This window comes from Melanotaenia boesemani, chromosome 23, assembly GCF_017639745.1.
Source record: "Melanotaenia boesemani isolate fMelBoe1 chromosome 23, fMelBoe1.pri, whole genome shotgun sequence".
Classification (NCBI taxonomy): domain Eukaryota; kingdom Metazoa; phylum Chordata; class Actinopteri; order Atheriniformes; family Melanotaeniidae; genus Melanotaenia; species Melanotaenia boesemani.
The window spans coordinates 21,602,838-21,619,099 of NC_055704.1; the positions used below are offsets into that span (position 1 = coordinate 21,602,838).

General features: G+C 39.1%; 1 protein-coding gene across 4 annotated transcripts in view; it reads right to left on the reverse strand.

Annotated features, from left to right (window-relative positions):
* The window catches only part of plxna4 (plexin A4), a 248,207-nt gene that overhangs the window by 193,952 nt on the left and 37,993 nt on the right, over window positions 1-16,262 (reverse strand). For all 4 annotated transcript variants that reach the window (XM_041977658.1, XM_041977657.1, XM_041977659.1 and 1 more), the window contains exon 3: window positions 12,227-12,409. In XM_041977658.1, the coding sequence (XP_041833592.1) occupies window positions 12,227-12,409 (183 nt within the window). The remainder of the gene's footprint in view (window positions 1-12,226; window positions 12,410-16,262) is intronic.

Here is a 16,262-nt window from a genome sequence, read left to right on the forward strand (position 1 = left end):
TTTGTGCTGATAGCTAAGCTGCTAGTACAAATGGGGGCCAAGTAACGATGGTGGCAGCAGAAGGAGAGGAAGACAGTGGTCTGGTCAGTTTGCCAGTTGTAGGAGCATGGAACTGAGACTAAACAGCAATAATGACTTAACAAAGAGAGATCTGGAGTGCCAAACCTGATGGAACATCCATGTGCCCACTTGGATCTCTTACGGTTTTGTTAGCCAAACACAGACACATATTCATTTCAAAATTAAGCCGAAATGATGGGTGAGATATGGAAATAAGAATATTGACTCAACATCCGTTTTCTTTTTTTTTTTTTTTTCTGTTTTTTGCATTTTGATTTATTACATATTAAGTACATATTCTCCCAATCACTGAATTCATTCTCCTTCTCTGTGTGTTTTTTCGGCTGTCCTCAACCTCCCTGCATCCTACCACACACTTTCTCTAATTGATATTCAGCACATTTAGTGACTCAGGTTTTTTTCTCCTTTGCACTAAGGGCTTAACTTTAATGAAAGGGGGGTGGTTGATTACATATGGGGAGCAAAGACTCAGCCTCCATCTCCAGGGAGGAGTGTAGTAGATGAAATGCTGCATTGGGTTTTGGTCAACAATGAAAACAGAGAAAGAAAAAAAGGGAATGAAGGGTGTATACATCACAGTGTCCTTGGAAGTCAAATTTCCCAGGGTGCTCAAGTGTCAGGAATCAAGGACGTGGAGGAAAGGATATGAATATTCTCGGTGCTTCTTTTTTAGAGGATTTAGTCAGGTACAATCTACAAAATGACACAGTAAAACACACACACATCTTGCACAGCTCTATGGGCTTGCATCACTCCTGTGATGGTTAATCTACATCTGACAACAGCAGGAAGCAGTAACTGATCTGAGGTTGTGCTGGCTGATGCCATTCTGGCAGACAATATTGTGACAGACAGGGGAGGAACAAATGGTATTCCCAATGCTTTTCACACATTTGCTCAGAGAAAAATGTAATGCACAATAACAATAATTCCTATTGGATTATTTCTGAGTCTTTTGTATTAGTCCTGCATCTTAACAGCAACAAACATGAACACAGCGTCATGTCATTCAAAATGTCGGCCGTCAGTGTCAGACCAACGTAGCCATTACATGCTCTTGAATGTGACTACGTTAGAGCTTTGGACATAATTTCTCTTCTCGTCAGAGACAGTTATTCCTGCCTGAAACATGCACTCAGCATAGAAATCAAAGCGCATGTCAATGAACCTGCTGACAAAAAGTTGCAAACTAAAAATTAAAAAACATATTGGGAAAAAAAATTACGTATGGTGTGAGGTCAAGCGTGTGGTGTTTAAGCAGCAACTAGATTACAATATGTGGACATCCAGAATCGATTCATGAAAAAGCACAAATGAAGTTTACTTTCATCCCAGCCTGCTTGAAGATGAGATTTAGCAAAAATAAATGGAAATCATCAAATGCATCCATTTCTGTTTGAATGGAGATATTTGCAGCTATTAGAAGGAACCAATTTTTAATCATACAACAGCAACAAAGACCAATATTAGCTTGTTTAGCCTAATAATGCTAGTAGCTTACACTTCAATATTTATGGTTAACAGGGTGTGTACAACAGATTTTATTAACAATAGTTTATTTTAAAATTAATTTATTATTTAATACTGAATTTCAAAAAATCTTTAAAAACTCACTGGTACTTGTACTGATGACTGACTTCCCTAAGCCTCACAGTCATTTGTGAAATCTCTAGATGGCAGTTCATAGATGCTTCCCATCCAATCTTGACAGAGGTTGATGAGATCTGTCAAGAGGAATGAGTTAATCTGCCCAAAATCCAGCGATGCAGCTTGTACAGACTCAAAACATACAGCTCAGAGCCATAATTGCTGCCAAAATGAGTTTTGCAAAGTGTTAGGAATACTTGCCTTGAAAAAATTTCAATCTCTGACCTTTTGACTTTAAGCTATTTAGCTACATATGGATTATTGATGTTAGATTAGTTGGCAAAACTATCAGTACCACATTTTTACATCATATGAATATCACAAAAAGTGAAAAACTTAAATTCCTTCATATAAACATACACCATGTTTTCAAACCAATTCTGTCATAACCCTTCAAAACTAGTAGTGTCTCTAACTGCAGAGACCATGCCAATTACCATTCTGTGCATGCAGCTGGGTTTTCGAGAAGGGGGGCATACACATAAGCCTTTGGGAAGGCTGGTGTAGCCAAGATAAAAATCTACTTAATAATGTCTGTTTTTGGGGATGGGGTAAAAAAGAGAGGACAGAAGGTGAAAGAAAATGGGAAAGCTGAGAATAGGTGTGCAAGATTACACATTAATTTGCCTGTTTGTGTTTTTGCCCTTGTTTCTGTTTATCTCCATTTCTGAGCATTCATCTTAGTTACTTACTTTCAATCCTTCTTATTTTCCCACTGCTCCTCACATTGAGTGAAGCGGCTTTGGTACCTGAGATGAACGTTAATGCTTTGCCAGACAGACCAACCTGAGGACCTTTTTAAAGATGTCTATACTGGCATTTGTTAAAAAGGCTACTCAAAAAAATATAATTGCAATCACACTATCACACTATAGCACTGAAGCTACATTAGAGGGTTTGTCCGTGTGCAAGAGAGTGAGTTTGTGTAATAAGAATGTGCAAATAAACCACACCAAATAAACAGGTGCTGTGAGACGAAGCTGATGTTTGCCAGTGCACTCATGCCAGTGCAAATGTGTTTAATGGCTAATAGAAGCATCCAAAAAGAATATACCAGCATTCACACAAACCCATTGTGAAGAAATGTCACATCAGATATGCTTCTTGCACTAACTTCCTTTACCTCAGTCCACCTGCAGTCTTAAAATAACATGAGGCCACTTACAATTCAAACAAGACGCACCGTGTACAACAATATGTTCTTGTATCTGCAGTCTCATAAGTCTTTCTTACAGTTCAGCTAAGCTATGAAGTGCAGCCTAGCCTAGCCGTGCCTGCCTGACTGGCTGCTGGCATTTACTGAAGGGAGGCGAGAGGATGACCCAGTTGTGAGACAAACTATTCCCTACAGGGAGAGGAAGACAGAAAGAGATGGAGTCAAGAGAGAGGAAGGATAGGTAGAGGAAAAGGAAAAGGTGCGTGGGGGCACTGGTGATCCCAAGAGATCAGCAGTGTGCAGTGATTGGTTGCAGGCATGTAAGGAAGGAAGTAGAGAGAGGAGAGGCACAGGGCTCACCTGCAGTGGTGTGTCCTCTATAGCTGCAGACACTCCAACATAAATCACTTAGAGAGAAAGGGATGTTGAAATAAAAAAAATGGATGGAGGTTCCATGCAAGTTAGAAGAACAAGAATTTCTTTTAGTTTCTGAATGTAGAGAATGAGTAATATATGACTGCTGAACATATAACATTAAATGGTTGTTTTTAACCTGGTCATCTATCAATGACTTTCCAGCAATTCATATTATACACAATGCTAGCCCAAAACACTAAAATTAATAGGTGGAACTAAATTAATTTTTTCTTCCTGCGCTCTTTGTATAGTTTAAATGATTTTATTGTCTTGAACAATATGTGTTTTTTTTCTTAAGTGGGGTGCTGGTGGGAAATCACACTGAGGCCCTGGCAGGATTACTGTTATTCATCCATCCACTCAGCCATACCGAATCACAATATTAGTTGCTACACACTGTATTGATTTGCTACTGCAGGACCACAAATTAACCAACATTATCCACCCATTTTGTACATAAACAGATGAAACAATGTAATTTGTGTGTGCAGCTACTGTAGCCTTTTAATACATCAACATAAACCACCTTGAGGAATTATTGCCTTGATTTTGGAGATCAGAAGTCTTTTTTTAGTCTGTCACTAAAGTATTTAATGCCAAATGATGTCAAATGACTTGTATTGCTTTGTGAAAAGGCAGCCACAGAGCCAATTCTGTTCAGCCACTGTGCAAACTGGTGCAGGTGTGTCTGTATGTGTATCAGAGGTAGTCAAGCTTCACTGTTTTTCAACCCATAGTCCATCAGCAAAAGAGACAGGGGACATCAGAGATTGTTTGGAAATTACAAATAAAAAAAACAGAATATAGTAAATGCAAGTAGACATATAAACATCATACATGTATGTATTTATATTTTCACTGTGATGATCTATTCTAAATGACTGAGCCCAGAGAAGCCAGCCCTACCTGAACAAACTTAACATTTGACTTCTGTTCACAGTGAAGCTTGAAGTGACAATTTGGAACTGCAGCTCTGTATTGTACTGCTTGACAAAGGTTTCCCACAGTAATCCCTTGGCCATGTGGTATAATCAGCTATTAATGAATGATTCATGATGCAGTGCCATCTGAGGAATGGGAGCGGAGAGGCTTGAGCCCTTTGCCCTTCACGCAGTTAAATTCTTCCAGATTTCTTTAATCTTTCAATAATATTCTGCACTATAGAGGTGCAAATATGCAAATCCTTTCCAGTTTTTTATTTATTTATTTATTTATTTGAGAAACATTGTTTTCTTTGCAGTTTCCCAAGGGTTAGCAATAAAACAAGTAATCTGGCATTCCTCACTGATATTCAAATGAGAAAGCTGCATTGGTAACCAATTAGATGAGCTACAAAAAATTAAGCTTTCACCAACTTTGCAAGGCCAGCTCATGATTTTCACTTGAGTCATTATGGTGTGCTTTGGATGTTTAGCTGGTATGTGCCCAATTTAGTGGTACTATCGACGAATGACTTTGCTACCAACTGGATCAGGAGCAAAAATTTCAGCATTTTAGGCTAATCATAAGTCTGCACAGTGATGGAAAAGGACAGCATACAATCGTTCATATTATTTATTTATTTACTTTTTATTTATTTTTTGCCACGTCTTCACAGAGACAAATGCACACATACTAATACACAAAAATAATTTAAAGCTACAATAAAATGAATTCACAGGGTCTATGACTTCTGACATTTTCTGCTCAAGCACTAGACAAACCATCCACTGAAGAGAGATTAAAGATGACAAGCGCATATTATACAAGCGATCAAAGCACAGACTTAAGATACTTTGGCAGCTCTTTGATTTGTTTATGTCCCCAGACCTTAACTCATCTTTCTCAGGAGCTAGCCTCATCTTAACCCAAAGACAGTAACACACAAGAGTCAGCTAAAGTTCAAAAAAGCAGTAAACAGAAAAATGAGACTGAATTTTGCCATTTTGACTGTGCCTTTTGAACTGCATACACATACTGTGTTGAAAAGCCGTTGAAATAACTCACAGCTCAATATACTGCCACATAATGGTCCTTTTCTCAGTTGGTGCAGATCAAGTTATGTTTACTCTTTAAACTCTTTCTTGACATTCTCTCCATCATTTCATATTTCATCCTTCATTCTTGCTAGTCAATTTTGCCCTCTACACTCATAGATTTTCATCATTAGACTATTTCAGTGGCTCCTTACCCACTCTTTTTCTGCTTCCTGTCACAGAAAAGATTTGTATAAATAAATAATATTTATACAAGCAGTGTGAGGTTTATTCAAACAACATTTTAAGCTGGTAAAAATGCGGTTGCAAATGTTAATTAAGTTAGATAAATATAAACAATACTCTTGAACACCACATAAGCCACTTCTAGCTAAATGTTCATATTTATGATATGCGCTGCAGCAGTTCAGGAGCTTAAAATCATTGATTGGAGTGTGAGGTACATGTGTATATGTTTTTGCAAACTAGCTGTGTGTTAACCAGCAGTAAAACAGCAGGTTACCATGGCTGGTGTGTGCATCTGTTTATGTTTATGCTTGTCTGCTTCTGCATGTGTGCTCAACTCCTCTCAGCCCCCAGCAACTCATAAATTATAAAGAAAGTTTGGAAAAAAGAGATAAGGCCACACTATAGCAATGACATCTATAAATACACACCAGATTGTCCTGTGTAACTTTAACAGCCTTCTCTGCATACAATTACACATGTGTGAAGGTTGACAGCCAAGCACACTGAAAGTACAAGCAATGTCATCCACTACATGAGGGCAAGTGTATCTGTTGAGTCAGGCTGACTGGCTGCTCTTTGCCAGCCTGAGCCCAGTCAGATACTCTAAATCAGAGGGCAATTATTGTCTTTGTTTTTATTAATTATTATATTATTATTTATTTATTATTATTATTTATTTCCTCTTTCTATTTTTACCCAATAACCATACCCAAACTGAAGCTTATGTATCCTCTCTGAATACAAAAGGGTAGCTGCCTGCTCATTTAGCAGCAGGCAGAATGGGCAAGCAAGGCTACTGAATGAGATTTTTTGTTAGGACACGCAAGGCAATCTCAACCTTCTGATCCTCTTCCCAGATCACTAATGGACTTCACTTCTCATTAGCCCTTATGATTTTCAGTGCAGAATTGACCAGTAAACACAGAGATAGACCATCAACCAACTTTCTCAGTGCTGAGAAGGAATGGGAGCTTGGCAGAAGGCCTAACCAAACCTTGTGCTTCAAGCACTTAGCAGAGGATGATGTATGGAGAAACAATTGGCTAGGAACAATGCTGCAATTGAAAAGCTGAGAAAAGAAGCATAAGGTGAAGGAGTGTGGCAGAGGCTGCTGGGGCAGACTGATTCTCTTTGGCATGCCTTTCTATCTCAACAAAACATAGCAAAGCAGTGCTGTGTAACAGACAGCAGTTAATGCAGCGAGACAAAAACACCAACACTAATACTATGTGTTCGATCTGGTTTATATCTATGTGGTGGACAGCACCTGTCACAGAATACAAGCCCATTTTCATCAGATCCTAATGTTCACTCTGTTTATTATAGCCACACACTATCTACAATGTCTGTGGAGCTGCAGCTGAATGTATCAGTATTAATATACTCTCACATTTTAGCATGTGTGTTTTCCTTATACATTCTATCCTGTGCATGTGGAGCAGCCTGTGCTACCATGGCAACTTAAGCTGCACTTGCTGATGTGGGAGCAGCAACACACACAAAGTGTCAAGGCAACTAGCAAGACTGCTGAGGAATACTTAACAGTAGGGGAACATTGACATTCTGGGAATACTTGCTAAATACTGCAGTGGTTTTTAGACCACTGGCAAGGATTGAATGAACAACTGGGTGGGGTTATAATGGCTGCTGGCCAGGGTGATAATAGCACTGTGCACGCGCATTGTGCAAGTGTGTGCACCTCACTTGGGTAGCATTGTGTTTATAATACAATGAGAGTGGGAGGCAGACTAAATCATAAACCACTGTCCACACACACGCACGTGATGAATGCTCAACCTAAAGCATATTTCATCATTAGCTTTAAGCAGTTAATCCTCTGCTCCACTGACCACGGCTCAGCTCAGCCCATTTCAATAATCTGCATCTGGGGCTAACCAACCCATCATGCAGACATAGACAAGCACACACACACATCCAAAACAAGGACACAATAAGCCCACAAAACATATGGGACTGATCCAGAGAACTAACTATCTTAAGTAAAAGCTCACACCTATACGTAATCCTTAGTGCTGTAAGAGAAACCATTAAAAAAAAAGAAAAAAGCCTGCTCGTATATTAGACAGAAGATGCTGTAGACAGCTAGTGAAGGGAAGAGAGATTGCTATAGCTGGAGAGACTGGTAATGAGACAGTCACGTCAATGTTGGCCGTAAGAAGAATGAAACAGAAATTGACAGAGGTTGAGTCAACAGTGAGATTTTGACCTTCTCCTTCTCAGCAACAAATATTAACAATCCAGTGTTGGAACTGACCCATTTCTCACTCATGCCACCTCTCCTGACAACCTTAAATGACAGACCTTCATATGTCTCTTCAAGAAGCTAAAGCTCTATAGACAATGTATTCACCTTTCTCCCATGTTATTCTCACCTCTTTCATTTCCTTGCTTCCTTCTCCAAATTCTCCTTACTTGGTTTCTTTGTGATGCATGTTCTTTAAATGTGTGTATTCACCTCTTTCTTCACTACTCACTGCCTGACTGGGACACTTTGAGAGGTAGGGGTAATGGTTAAAATGTGCACAAATAGCAGCAACACCCTGCTCTTTGATGTAGGCCAAATACTGACAAAGGCTCCATTGAAAATTATGTCTTTCTATTTTTTCCCCTAAAAGCTTACTCAAAAAATTCCATACATGTGTTTTCTAACATTTACAGATTCCTCTACAAATTAATATCTATAACACAGACACACCAAGCTTTACTGACAAGCTTTGCATGTCTTGTCTTGCTTATTTTTCTGCCACTGCCGATGTCAAGTTCAAGGTTAGCTGCTCACTGTATTGAGTGCCAATGCTCCCCCATTGGGACAGACAGAGAGGAGATGCATTAGCACCTCAGCAGGTGGTTCTCAATCTCATCTCTTCCTTTTTTTCCTCTCCACTTCTTCCTTCCACACCTACCTCTTGTCCCCTAGTCCACCTCTCAAGCCACGACCCCATGTAGATAACTGGCAGGCCTCTGTCCAGTAGCGTGTGCTTGGGTTGCTATTTGAGTTAATTGTTCACTGATACATGTGTGTGTGCTTATCTTACAATGCATGCAATTATTTGCAGTATGTAAGCATCATGCATTTGTCTCCACATCAGCATTTATCTCTCATTCCCCGGTGTTTTATGACCAGATGACCATAAACAAACAAAAAAAAAAAAAAACACCTACAGGGGGTCAAGTCTCTCCCCTTGACCAGCAGCTGCGTATTGACCTGCAGTAAATGGGTTTAAATCTTATCCAGCTTGTCCTTTTATCTCCATCACATCTTCATCTCCTTACATCTTCATCACAGACCAATGAGCACACAAACTGACCGACAGACAGGCTGACAGAAGCCATATGGTCCATTCACTTCCACAAGCAGGAGGTAGCCTTCAAAGAGCTCTCACAGCAACTCCACTCAGCCATCGACAGATAGACAGAGGGGGGGAGAGAGATGAAGGAAATAGAAGAGGGAAATTATGAGGAGAGGGGAGAGGTGTAGAAAGACGTGGAGAAAAAAAAAGGAGGACAATGTGGAAAGACATAAAAAAAAAAAAGTTGTAAGATTTAGTGATGTGGACATGGGACATGTGCATACAGTATAATCTCTATGCAATGTGATAGCTTTACACCTGGTACAAGACAGTAAAGGCCAAGCATGGCCGTAGATGTCAGCAAAATTCACTGACTTAACACTACTGTCCATTTTTCACAGACAGGAAAGAATTAAGAAGGTCATCTTAGACTCATAACAGACAAGTACAAGGTTGATTTCTGTGAATGTGGAGACATCAGTGTGTTGATTTCAAGTATACATTGTGTTATTTAAAAATGATGTTAACGGCCTGAAAATACATTATGACATCAGAACAGATATGGTGTCTGTTCCTGGCTCTACAGACCTCACATTGCACACTGCGAGAAATTTTACTGTAACCTCCATTACATTACACAATTTTACAAGAAAACTGAATTTAATTCACTCGGTGCCCTGTCCAGCTCAACTTCATGATGTCATAAACGTGAGCCTGTAAACGCTAACATTTAGCTCACTCAAACAGGACTCCATTAATGTCCATCCACTCTCTTTCTCTGGGTGCTTGTATTTATTCAGAGGGATGTGTGCGTCACAATATCATAAATAACATTGAAAAAGTAGATTGAAAGAGTGTGTACAAGATCTAAGAGGCAGAAAAAAGAAGGGATTGAGAGATGGAACAAGAAAGGTGGAGGAGTGCATATAAATCAACATCCATTAGCCGAGGGTTATAAAGTCACAGATGAAGGAGGTGGACTTTGGTGCAGACTTTTTATTGTCTTGTTGTTGTCCTTTATTGCCTGTGATGTCATCTAATGGTATACAGTTAATGACAGGGGAGGGGAAATGTGTACATGGGAGGGGAGGATGGGATTGTAATGGTGCTGTGTGCGCACGCCTATGTTGACACATAATATTGATCGTCTTTGTGGAAGTGTCTGTGAGGGGGTCTTTGGCTGAACATACCATATGTGCACAAATCTGATTATTATTTCTGTTGAGTTTAAATGAGGACAATAGCAAAACCCTAGAGAACGGATGTTGCCAGTAGTCTGTGTAAATCATGAAGAAAAACAAATGGTTCTCAATCTATTGCAGAACTCACAGCTTTTATTATCAAATCACTCAAAGCTTATATACACAAGTTGCTGCAGTACAATGGGTTTACTCAGCTCTATGTTTAAAAAAAAACAAAATTAGTGTTTTGGCAGACGTTACTGAATGTCTTACCTGAGAATTGTCTCTTGCAAATTAACAAAAGTAGATATGATCTAAGCTTTGTGACTTTAAAAAAAGAAATATAATTTGTGGTTATTGTCGTTGAGAATAAAAAACACAAAAGTTAATAAGTCACTTTTCCTGAAAACTATCAAGTCCCTGGAATTATTGGCATGAAGTGACTTATGTAACAGCAGCTGAAAGTGCATCATGTTAAAGAACCAAATCCTAATAATAAGAAATAAAATAAAATCCTATTACATCTGTTCAAAAGGATGTCTTATTACCCACATTCATTATTTCATGACAACATTGGGTGGTGGTAAGATATGTGTTGCAGAACATGTAATATTCTGTATTACTGTGAATATGTTTTTGAGGTAGAGGCCAAAGGGAGTTATGTAAAGCAAGAAAATAACCTGGAGGAAAACTCTTTGTTTTCAGAAGAAATAATATTCAGAAAGCCTAAACAGCTTGTTATGTTTAACTTTAAAATCAACTTCCAAATATACACAAGCAGTAGGTATTAAATATGATAACATATCTTCCATCTGAAACATCTGCCTAAATTGTCATTACCCCAGGGAAAATTGCAGCCCCAACAAACAAGAAAAGGGCCAATAATAAAAAAGCAACATCCCTGAACGCTGTAAATGTGTTTGCGAGTTCTCAGTGACAACTTTATCTCCTTTTACCATCATCTGGCATCTCTTTTCCTTCCCTCATAGCTTACATTACTTCAATATAGCCCATCTCTATCCAATCTCCCCCCTCCAGCTCAACCCTCCTCTGCTTCCCTCAGTCTCCATGTAATTTTTCCTATTCTATACTCTGTATTATGTTGTGTTCCCCCGGCCAAGCCGCATCCTGAATTAGTTTCAGACATGGCCCTACAGTATGTGTGTGTGCCTGTGTGAGAAAACATGGTAAAAGTACAGAGGGGCTGCCAAGTTCTATCACACCTAGCAGCAGTGCATCATCCCATTAGTTCTGAAGAGGGCTGACACACACACATACACACACGCACGAGGGCACAGGGGCATGAAGGGAGTCTAAAGTGGAAGCTACAACACTCCAAAACCCAGCTTATCCAGTACTGCTTAACTCTGAGGGGACAAATCTTGTTTAGCCAAGGGCTCTGTTGTAACAGTGTGACATGCTTTAAGGAAGAGACACTGATGGTCAAAGACGTTTACATATGCCATGAAAATCATGACCAGCTGCAAAAAAAATGTATCTGTTTGAAAGAGGCCTCAAAGCGATCACTGTTTCTGAAAATGGCTGAACAGACTCAGTATTACACAAGATGCTTAATCATCAACAAATGTAACTCATGTAGTTTATTGTAGTTGTGTATTACTCTACTATACAGTTACATAAATAAATTATGCACAGCCTATTCTGATCCTTTAATTTGCCTCAAGAAAGAGATGAGAAACTTTTTGTAATCGATTCTGCAACATGCTGATCTGTGCTGTCTGGCAAGTTCTGCAACATGCTGATGTATGCTACAATCTGCCCCCAGGGCTCTGGATTTTAGACCAGTCCAAAGTAAAGGAAAAGTATCAAGGATACGCCTGATACTGGCCGTATACAAGTTCGTGTGTGATATATGGTGCAGTGGATGAGGAGGATGTTGAAAGATATCAGATAGGCTTGGTTTTCTGAATAAACCCCCTAAGGAGTTTTCCTGATCCCCTTACCCACACACACACATTTTCTCCCACACTAAAGGACTTACTCTTCTTCCATTCAGTCTCCCTCTCTCTCATGCACAGACACGCACCTTCCTGCAGCAGATACAGCCAACTCAGCTGATTTGCCTGAAAGTCAATCTGCCTTACTACTACTATCCATCCTCCAAGCCAGCAGTCCCAATTCCCAGCCCTTAGTCCATGGACCAAAGGAGAGAAACCAAATCTCTGCCTCCATCAATTAAACTTCCTCCAATATAATTCTCCTCCTTACCTTCTTGACTCGTCCACCTTTTGTCCCCACGAAGACCAGTGAGTGGTTCTTGTAAACGTACGCAATGACAGAGGTCATTTTGTCAACAGCATCAGAAAAGAGAGGCTTGCCACGCACCATCTCAGACACACCCAATGGTGCATTCATGTCGAGGCCACAAAAGTCATCGTCGATGGTCAAAAGCTGCAATGGGGAGAGAAAAACAAAAACAAATATGATTTAGGTTTTTTTTTTCTTCTTTTTTTAAATCAGGCTTAAAAAAGCCTATAACATTTAAGGCAAAGGGCACCATTTCAGCAGAGAAGCAAGAAATTACATCAGATTGAAAGTTCATTGATGGGTCTGCATGCAAAATACAGCAAATATTGAAGTATGCAGGAGGGGGATGAAGATGGAAGAAGACCGCAGTCGGGCACTAGTACTTTAACAACGCCAGAGGCTGCTCTGTCAGGCACAATTCCCCACAGTCCACCCAATGCAACAGAAATTGCAGAAATGCTACTACAGCAAGATATTCTATGTGAAGTGATTCAAAGTGAACTGACTAAAATAGGAAGGGCTGCACTATCAGAGAACTATGAGGTAAATAACCAAAGAATTCAACAGACATAAAACTAAATTACAGACAGCTCTTAAAGGAGTTATGCCATCATTTGTATCATCCATCATGTTTTCAGTGTGATGTGTGTTTATTTTATAATTATATACAAATATTTGTGCCTAATGCTTTCTGTCTGACTCAAATTTTGTGTTTGCATGCAGGTGTTTGGTCCTGTCAGAGGGCATATTCCTACCAAACACAGTTGGCAGAATGACTTATGGTCTCTGATAAGAGAATAATGGTGCTGGGGATTGGTCATTATTCAAGGCGCGTGGATGAATTTGAAACAGTTTCAGACTGGAGCAGGTACCGCTTGATTAATAGCTTAAAGATGTGGTGGGTTCCTGTGTAGAGAAATGTCTTGGAAGGTGACAATGACTGCACAATCTTTAAAAAGGACAGAAACCATCTCAACTTATTTGCAGTGAAGTCAATGAATCCACACTATACTATGTTGATGTGATAAATACCTTGAGGACTGATGTAAATACTTAAATAAGACTTCTACAAAGCATTATCAACTATACTGTATTTGCCCCCTTATAACTGGGTATGTTCAGTTCTGCAACAGTCAATTATGAACCCAGCACAAAATCTAAATGATGGTTAAAAAAATCAAAAAGGAACATGCAGGGTGAGTACAATATGGATGCATTAAAAAGGCTACATCTGTCTTGTGGTTTAAAATGCTTGAGATGTGATGTTCTGTGGCCACAAGTCATTTTGTCTGTTTTATTTTCCATTTTTCTTCCTGGACACGCACCCTTAGGGCTCTTTATAAATTGTGTAAGTGCATAGTCTCTACTCAGCCTATCACTATAGGCCATCGTCATCAAAGCCCTCACACCAAGACACAGAAAATATGGGGTCTGCTTTCATTACACAAATGGAAGATGGCTGGTCTAGGACATGAGCTCGAGGCTACAGCATGAGGTCATGTAAAGTGGAGTGAATGATCAATGCAGATGGCCCAAATATGGGTCAAGAGGAGGTCATATGGTTGACAGGTTGAGATGAGGATGGAAAGGAGAAAAAGCCACCAATGATGACTGCAATGCTAAAGAGAGTGAACATAAATTAACATCCAAGGACAAACAAAAATACTAAATTAGGCAAAATCTCCAGTTCCAGACTCTTTCAATGCCTCTCCTAGTGACCTTTTCAAAAATAAGATGCAGTCAGGAAAACACTCTGTCTTTCAAGTCATGTGTTACTCCGCTACTAGAATAATGGTTTGCCAATGAGAAGCAAGGTCCCCCCCCACCTCAGGTTTCTACAGAAACCAGTATAGTGGAATTTATCTATTTAATCTTGTTAGTTGTTTATACGACTTAAAAACACCAGCTTAATGTTGCCATCAATTCTTTGCATCTGTGAAAGTAAAAAATATGATATTTTATGTGAGAAAATATCTATCTGCCACTGACACATGCTGTATTATTTCTGCTGGTTGCCAGTCACCATATCTCTGTCCTCAGTTGTTCAGTCTAATGTAATATACTTTGTCTGTCAGGCTTTTCAGGAAGCAGACACATTTTCATTATGCCACCATCGAAACATGAAATTTATAGTTAAGATGCCAAAGACGTCTCTAGTCAGAATATGAAATAATATCAACATAGCCCTTGACACTTTCTGCCAGTGAGGCACTGCTGTCATTGCGTCCATCATCTTTTCTGCCCATTTTCTTTCTCTCAGCCCACCTGCTTAATGCATTTTCATTCCTGGAGGTTACTTTTTCCCCATTTCCTGTCCTACGATGGTGCCTGGTTCGGAGGTACTAGTGCTGAAAGTAAATTACTTCCTTCAGTAGGCATAAATTAAACACTGTTGATAATGTACTCTCTTTTATCTATCTTGGTTTTGTTATTAAATCAAAGTGGTAAAGTAAAAAAAATAAATAACCCAGAATGACACTCTTATTGCATTTCTAGAAAAAGTACAATTACTTTATTCATGCAAAACTGTGTTAGCAGCTGGATTAATAATAGAGAAGAAACTCAAATATTTTCTATCTCATTTATTTGTTCAAGTCTAAAAGATAAATATCCTACAGTGTAGAACACAGGAGAAACATGGAGGGTCCAACCCTAAAGACATAGGCACAGGAGAGCAGCGACTCTGTGTTTGGGCAGAGGCCAGGCACTGAGGCAGAATCAGGTCACTCTCAGCCGTATCCATCTCTTTGCTTGTGTCTGCCTGCCAGCACCAGCACAAAGAGAGCTCTCTTCTGGACTATGCAGAGGGATCAGCAGATACAGACTGAGGAAAAAGAGAGGGGGCAGTGGGCGCACGAAAGCTAGAGTTGCTCAATGCGATTAGTGGGGGACCGAAAGAGATCTGCTCTCCACGTTCTCTGATGTAAGGCCTAATCTGAGCTTGCACTGTTGTTATGGCCCATTCCATTGGCTGCAAGTTCACAAACTTAATGCCAAATTTTAGACCACAGACACATTTTACTTCATGTCACAGCTCAACTGTTGGGTATACCAAAATAAGAAAAGAAAAAAAAAATGGCAATCATTACACTCCCTGTGGCATTTTTAATGTCTTGCTTTCACAAGCCCTTTTAGTACTCTAATTTAGCATAATCAGATCTTTATGACATAATTAATAATTTGTTGATTGGGTTGTTTTGTTGCAGAATTATTTATGATAGTGCAAAACCTCTTACAAAAAGAAAATGTTAGATTATTATGCCCTGTGTAGTTAGCTACTTAGAAATCCAGGATTTCCTCTTGCCCTGCTGTTCACTAAATGACTAACCTGCCAAGATGTCTGGAGACACTACAGAATCTTGTCATGACCCACATGACTAACTGGGTTGCATATTTATTTTAAAATATGTCAACATTCCATTTTGCCTTCATAAAACACTGCCTGTGTGAGTTTTCCGACAAAATTGAGTCATTGTGAAGTAACAAACAGTATTTTAATTTGTTTCAGTTAAATAGCCACATCAAGATAACCAAATGGTTTTTAGTTCTCACTGATGGGGGGCTGAGGAACTACATTAAGCTGATTCTAATCATTTAAAAAGAATCATGTCTTGTAGACAAAAAGCTCTTTTTTCCCCCCTCAAGTGTTTTTGTTTAGTTTTTATTCCCCCTCAACAAGAGACTCAAACAAAAACTGAAATAGGATGTCAAACTGTAGATTTGTCCAGATGTATTTTGACTCAGTTGGGCTGAAATGAAGCTTTGAAACATAAGCTCTCAAATTAAAGTAAAAAAAAAAAATAAAAAAAAATTGCTCTAGGAATAATCGGGGTGGTGCAAAATTAAAACCAGACTACATTTGTATGTTCCAATGCTATCCGACATCAGCAACAACCTTTGTTGATTTATAGTTATCCTCTGACTGTAAGGCTACCACCACCACAATTTTTTAAAAAAAAAAAAAAAAAAAAAAAAGTTTTCTGTAAAGAAAAAAAAT